This window comes from Brienomyrus brachyistius, chromosome 22, assembly GCF_023856365.1.
Source record: "Brienomyrus brachyistius isolate T26 chromosome 22, BBRACH_0.4, whole genome shotgun sequence".
Lineage (NCBI taxonomy): Eukaryota > Metazoa > Chordata > Actinopteri > Osteoglossiformes > Mormyridae > Brienomyrus > Brienomyrus brachyistius.
Window position 1 is genome coordinate 8,862,440 of NC_064554.1, and position 7,153 is coordinate 8,869,592.

General features: G+C 42.5%; 2 protein-coding genes and 1 long non-coding RNA gene across 5 annotated transcripts in view; 2 read left to right on the top strand and 1 right to left on the bottom strand.

Annotated features, from left to right (window-relative positions):
• LOC125717529 (immunoglobulin lambda-1 light chain-like) overlaps positions 1-7,153 on the top strand; it is a 37,382-nt gene that overhangs the window by 1,515 nt on the left and 28,714 nt on the right. The gene's annotated exons all lie outside the window — the stretch shown is intronic.
• LOC125717528 (immunoglobulin lambda-1 light chain-like) overlaps positions 1,877-7,153 on the top strand; it is a 102,212-nt gene continuing 96,935 nt past the window's right edge. Inside the window, exon 1 of the mRNA XM_048990574.1 lies at positions 1,877-1,946. Coding sequence (XP_048846531.1) covers positions 1,907-1,946 — 40 coding nt within the window. The 5' untranslated portion in view covers positions 1,877-1,906. The remainder of the gene's footprint in view (positions 1,947-7,153) is intronic.
• LOC125717533 (uncharacterized) overlaps positions 2,042-7,153 on the bottom strand; it is a 90,285-nt gene continuing 85,173 nt past the window's right edge. Inside the window, exon 3 of the long non-coding RNA XR_007384555.1 lies at positions 2,042-2,112. This is a non-coding gene — a long non-coding RNA (uncharacterized LOC125717533). The remainder of the gene's footprint in view (positions 2,113-7,153) is intronic.

The window sequence follows — 7,153 nt, forward strand, 5'->3', positions numbered from 1 at the left end:
TTCATAACGCATTCATAGTACCTCTAATGAACAACACAAACTGTCTTAAATATATATTAATTGTATGGAGATGTATGTTAGAGGGGGTGGCATGGTGGTGCAGTGGTTAGCACTGTTGCTTCACACCACTGGGACCCGGGTTCGAGTCTCCGCCTGGGTTACATGTGTGCGGAGTTTGCATGTTCTCCCCATGTCGTCGTGGGGTTTCCTCCGGGTACTCCGGTTTCCCCCCACAGTCCAAAAACATGCTGAGGCTAATTGGAGTTACTAAATTGTCCGTAGGTGTGCATGTGTGCGTGAATGATGTGTGAGTGTGCCCTGCAATGGGCTGCCCCCCCATCCTGGGTTGTTCCCTGCCTCGTGCCCATTGCTTCCGGGATAGGCTCCGGACCCCCCACGACCCGGTAGGATAAGCAGTTTGGAAAATGGATGGATGGATGGATGGATGGATGGATGGATGTATGTCAGAGGTCAAAAACTCAACGCTTACCTTAGGGACTTATGTATGGGATACATATTCAGACAAAATATTTTTTAATTAATTATGAACTGTACAGATTGAAAGAATTAATTATAGAACACAGGCGCTCCTCTACTTACCAACTTTCAACTTATGAACTTTCAGACATACGAACAAAGAGGACCGTAAGTCTAAATTGTGTTCATTGGGCTCCCGTTTCCTGTCCGCAACATAGATTTTTTTTTCTGCACATCAATTCTGCCTAGTATGACGTCTGGCCGCTACTCCCGCCGCGCAGCAGCGTAGCGTTCTCTGTCCGAATGACGTAGCTTTGTTTCAATTTGTTAAACAGTGTATCTTTCTTTTGTGGTCAAATTTACTTTCATCTGTGACGACAAAGTGTTGAGGACCTGCATAACGTGTCATAACATTTTATGACACTTGAAAATGTGCCATAACACAACTTTATGTCAGCATAAGCCTATGACAGTCGACATAGGTGATATGTCAGCTTGACACAGGAGTTGCCAATGTCACCATTTATGACAGCTGCAAAAGCTGGAACAAACCTTTACGAATGCTTTTGTCAAGATGTCGACTGTCCTGAAGAGCTTACATTGGTGTTATGTGCCCTTCATAGAGCACTCTTTAGTAAAGTGTTACCTAAGAAATAATACTGTCAATTTCATTATAAAAATCACATTAATAGCATATAATGGTGTTTTACATCCTAAGTAGTTTGACAGAGAGAACCATGTCATACTGGGTTGTAGTTTGCGGTTCTCCTACTTAAAGATGGTTGGAATTTTGAAGGACGGGAAAACACCTGATATTTAGGGAATATCATTCTGAAGAGAAAGAAGATTTAGGTTGATACGAGACAGACTAGTGTTCCAGATACACCTGGAAGCAGAGACAGGAGAAACTGACAACAGTTAAATTTATCATGTAGTCTCACTAATGAACCTGGATTGGCCAGTGAGGAACATTTTCCACTCATGCAAAGATTAATGGTCTGGCTTTGGCATGACAGATCTTTGCTCAGATCTCAGCAATAATTTGCAAATATGGCAGAAGATACCAACAGACTGAGCCCTTTGTAAATTTATCTGAACCAACTATGGATTTTATGTTTGGAAACACAGATGATTTAAAGATTAACAGGCAGCTTGACTCATTTGACAAATATTGATAGGTTGGAGATAAGATCCGAACCCCCAAAATGAACCTGCTCAGGATAAGCAGGTAAGAGATGGATGGATGGATGGATGAGTTTTCATTTCATTTTGCAGTCAGCAGTTGGGGGTATGAACTGGGCATAGCATCTCTGATTGGATGAGAACAGAAACCCCTCCCCCTGATGTCACCGACATCCCCATATATCTGTGGGCTGCAACCTCCCCTCCCCTCACACTCCAGGCTGCTCATTGATCACAGACTGACATCATGCTGTTCCCTCTGTGCACCTTCATCACAGCTCTGGCATGTAAGAAACACGCCTCCTCTCTGTTTATTTTACTCGTTTATCGTGTTATTTGTACATTTCTTCGTAATTCTTTCCTTGGGTATTTTGCCTTCACAGGTGTCAGCGGCCAAAGGATGGTCACTCAAAAACCCTCCATACTGACTCTGAGTAAAGGAGAAACGGCCACCTTGCACTGTCAGAAACCCGTAGATGATAGTTATACCATTTACTGGTACAAGCAGGTCCCAGGAGGAGCTCCCCAGTTCGTCCTGTATTACTACCGTACTGACAGCTCTCCCACGTATGGAAGTGGATTCTCCTCCAGCCGCTTCACCTCCAGGGCCCAGTCTAACACAGATTATCAGTTAGTAATAAGCAGCGTGGAGCTGGATGACTCTGCTGTGTATTACTGTAAGAAATGGTTTGGCTCTCCCACTGAAGTGGTATCACAGTGATTCACACCATGACAAAATCCTGCCAGTTTCACTTCTGCTTTACTACAAATACTGAGAGAAATTGATTTCAATTCAAGTCAATCACAACCATTCTTAATGCAGTTAGAGTAATAACTACCATCAGGACCAGTGGAAGCCCATGTGGTGCCCAAGGCAAACTTCACTGCCAGCACCCACCCACCTGCACACCACTACTGCCAGGGAAAGGAAATAACGATTGTGCGTTGTTTGATATAATATAATATAATATAATATAATATAATATAATATAATATAATATAATATAATATAATATAAAAATACAATAAATAATATAATAACAAATAACATTATACAGTAATAAATAGTAAAAATAATAACATAAATAATAATTAAATCACATGTGATAACAGGTGATTTGCAGGAAATGCACAATTATAAACATCTTCCATGCAACATAACCAAACCAGGGTGTAGGACTGTAAGTTTTATTACCATGTAAATAGTCTGTAGGGTTTGCAAACTAATGCTCGTCAAAAGCATCCATATTGGTATTAAAAGTAGAACTAACCGGCTTCAAGTGCAAAAACTATGCAGTTCAGTCTCTAAAGTCTGTCAGCAACCTCTTTATGCTGTTGTAAGCTTAAGTGAATTTTATCGTGGGACACCCCCCCCCACCTGCTCTGCCAAGTTTATTGTGGAGACCCCCGCCTCCAGACCAAGGCAAATTTATACCTTTGCCTTCTGCCTCAGCTCTCTTTTTACCATGATAGAACGGTAAGCATTCGCATCACTGCCGATGCTGCACCGACCCGCATATCGACCCCCCGCTCCCTTCTTCCCTCACTCGTGAACAAGACCTTCACATACTTAAACTCCTCTGCTTGAGGCAGTAACTAATCCCGCACCAGGAGAGGGCAATCCACCCTTTTCCGGTCGAGGACCATGGCTTCAGACTTGGAGGTGCTGATCCTCATCCTGGCCGCTTCACACTCATCTGCGAACCCCCCTGTTGTCTGCTGCAGGTCACAGACCGAAGACACCAACAGGAGCACATCATCTGCAAAAAGCAAAGAAGCCATCCTGAGGCCCCCGAACCGGACCCCCTCCACCCATTGGCTACGCCTAGAAATTCTGCCCATAAAAGTTGTGAACAAAATTGGTGACAAAGGGCAGCTCTGGCGGAGTCCAACACCCTTGGGGAAGGAGTCTGACTTACTGCTGGCAATGCGAACCAAACCATCGCTCCATTTGTACAAGGATCCGATGACCCACAACAATGGACTCCGTACCCCATATTCCTGGAGCACCCCCGACAGGACCCCGAGGGACACGATGGTATGCCTGTTCCAAGTCCACAAACACATGTAGACTGGTTGGGCAAACTCCCATGAACCCTCCAGTATGTTTGCGAACGTGAAGAGAGCGTTCTGTGACCAGGACAGAATCCGCATTGTTCCTTCTGGATCTGAGATTCGACCAATGGATGGACCCTCCTCTCCAGTACCCTGGAATAGACCTTCCCAGGGAGGCTGAGGAGTGTGATACCCCTGAAGCTGGAACACATCCTCCAGTCCTTCAAGAGTCTTTCAGCTCTACATCCTCCAAAGAAGGCATATAAGTGGGATTCAGGAGGTGGTCGAAATACTCCTTCCACCGCCTGACCATGTTCCTATTTGAGGTAAACAGTTCTCCACCCCTGCAACAAACAGCATGAGGAAAGCCGTGCTTCCCCCTCCTGAGCCCCCTGACGGTTTGCCAGAATCTTTGTGAGGCCGACTGAAAGTCCGAAATATTTCATACTATGTGATCCAAATCACTTTCAGTATTGTTTATGTATTTCTGGCTTAAGCGGCATCTGTTTCTGTTGTCTTTCCACAAGCTCCAAAAATATTCCCGTTTAATTGTTCACAGTCAACTTGCAAGTAACCAAAACCACAAATGTGAATTTCACTAATCTGGTGGGACTACTGTACTCACACTGACTCTTCATGCAAGAATTTAATGGAACAGAGTGTGTCACATTTGTGTTTGCTCTTAACACAAAATGCTGTGCTTCAAAGGGATTTCCTGGTAGCCATTCATCGTGTAGCAGTGCAATGGATAGAAGTCAATCAAGTTCGGACCTAAACATCTTGTCAAAAGATACAAATCAGAGCAACGTTTAACAAAAATGATCATAATCTCACCAAATTCCAAAGCATCATTCCAGATAACTAAAAGCAGAGCCTTCTTTACTCTCTTCCCTTCAACTGCATGTTGACAGAAACTTTAGCATTTTATTTTGTTTTAAAAAGGCTAGTTTCGCCTATTTTCTGTTTCAGCATGTCTCCTAATTTCAGCATGAAGCAAAAAAATGGACAGGAATCCTCTATTATCCAAACTGGGGGCACAAGGATCTAACAGTAATGTAAGTCTCAAATATCTCATGTCTTTCAGCTAATGTGTGGCATCACATACCAACTGTGCTTATTTTCAAATGAAATTGTCCACAGTCGAAAGCCTGGCCCAAATTTCTAAATCAATCCTAATGGTTTAGTTTAGTGACCAGAAACATTATTTTTCCTGGATTGCAAATATTACTTAATCCATCCATCCATCCATCCATCTATCCATCCATCCATCCATCCATCCATCCATCCATCTATCCATCCATCCATCCATCCATCCATTTTCCACCTCTTATCTGGGATCAGGTCACAGGGGCAGCAGTCTAACCAGAGGTGTGAGGCAACAGTGCTAACCACTGCACCACCATGCCGCCCCCCTTGCCGATACAGTACTATACAAAAGTCTTAGGCACTCAGAGGGAATGCTTAATGCTATTTACGGTATCTGAGTAGTAAGGGTGTATGTGCTTAGAACAAAAACCACAATTTAAAATTAGAACACATAAATATTGAGAGTAGAACAACAAAAACTTACAAGAATTTCCACAAAGTTACTGCTATCTTATTGGATGAGTAAAAGAACACTGCTTCAGTTCCCAAACCTTTCATCAGGAACAGCCAAGCCATTCCACACATTCATTACTTCATTCACTTAATTACACACCCACTCACTTAATTAATTTAATTAGTTTTTAAAAAGTCAGTAAGGTATTGATTAGCCACATGAGGTCTGCTAGTCGTCAAATGAAAAATTACATGGGGGTTTGCTGCAAATACTGCAGCGACTCTAGGAGAGGTTTTGAAGTGGCTAAGTTGACTCACTTTAACATACATAATATCATAGATTTACACCAACATGAAGATCATTTGAACATCATTCTCTTAGGCTGCGTAAAAGTTTCACACAGTGCTGTCCTTATAGGCTACAATTGCATGGGTTTAAGTTTAAAAGTTATTTTTTTAGTGTTTAAGTTTTCGGGTTTTAAAACGTGAATAAAACAACAGTTAAAAAATCCTATGTAAAAGGTTTCATTTCACGGGAAGAAAAAAATGCTATTAAAATTACTCTTCATTTGCATATACATTCCTTCATCTGTCTACGCTACTAAACAAAGAATTTTAATTGCGGGTTTGAGGGCAGGAGCAGGTGAGAGAAGTTTGAAGTCTTTGCAGGTGTGGAGTGGGAGTGGCCTGAAAGCTGGGGGGGGGGTGGCCTGAAAGCTGGGGGGGATGGGCCTGAAAAAATCGGTCCGGTGCAGACCTCTACATGAAGGGTTATCCTTAAAGAACTGGTTGGACTTGAATATCTTACCATCATTAATATCGCAGAATACATTTCTACATGTACTTTTCTGTGATGTGCATTCAGACGCAGTCATGTTTAGATTAGGGGGATGCAAAAACACATTAGTTCTGAACATTATAGTGTTTCTGTTTCCTGTACTTATCTCCATCTAGATATACATTCTGAGGGATTTTGCTTGTTAATTTGTAGTTAAGTTATTTTCATTTAATTCACTGGTTAATAGCTTTTGTAGTTCTTCCTTTTTATATTTCTTTGTTCTTTCCTCTCTACTTGCTACCATCACCCATTTGTTCCTCACATTATGCTCTTTGTCTCACGTATGCAATGCACTCCCACCAAGGTCATCTGACCGTCTGGCTACTGGGTTCTGTATGAAGACCATAGATAAAGGGGTGCCTCCTTCAGTGGGGGCAGACAGACACAGACAGATGCAGAACTGGCCATCTTTCTGTAACATCTTCACTTTGTCTCAATAAACAACATAGTAGCATAGTGTTCTTGTGGAATCCTTGTGGGGAGATCTTCACTTTCATAGTCAAGGTGACGTAGAGATTCGGTAGGGTTGGCTTCCCACCACCTGCATGCCCTCCACATTTAGACGTGAATCGTAAAATCTGAACCACGCAAATTAGGATTTTGTCATTTCGTTCATTTGACTTCCTCTGCCGGCCCCTGGAGGATGGACCCCCCCCCCTTTGAGTCTGGTTCCTCCCAAGGTTTCTTCCTTCTATAGAGATTTTCCTTGCCAATGTCACCTCTGGCCTGCTCACTGGGTGCTTTGAAGAGACAATGTAAAGCACTTTGAAACAATGTAATGTTTCCATAATATGCTATACAAATAATACTGAATTAAAGTGAAAAACATGCAAAAACTGTATGAAGAGGAGCAGGGTCTCTCAGTTCCTTCCTCTCTGTACAGAAAGCGAAGAGCAGTTTTTGTACGGGTGGGTATGAGATCACTGTGGTATTCGGACTAGGCACTAAACTGATCGTCAGCGGTAAGTACCTCTCCATTCTTATCTACTCTGCTTCTCTTACCCAAATCTTCAGTAAAATGCTCGAATGCATAAATTAAGCAAGTTCATAATCTACTTCTCT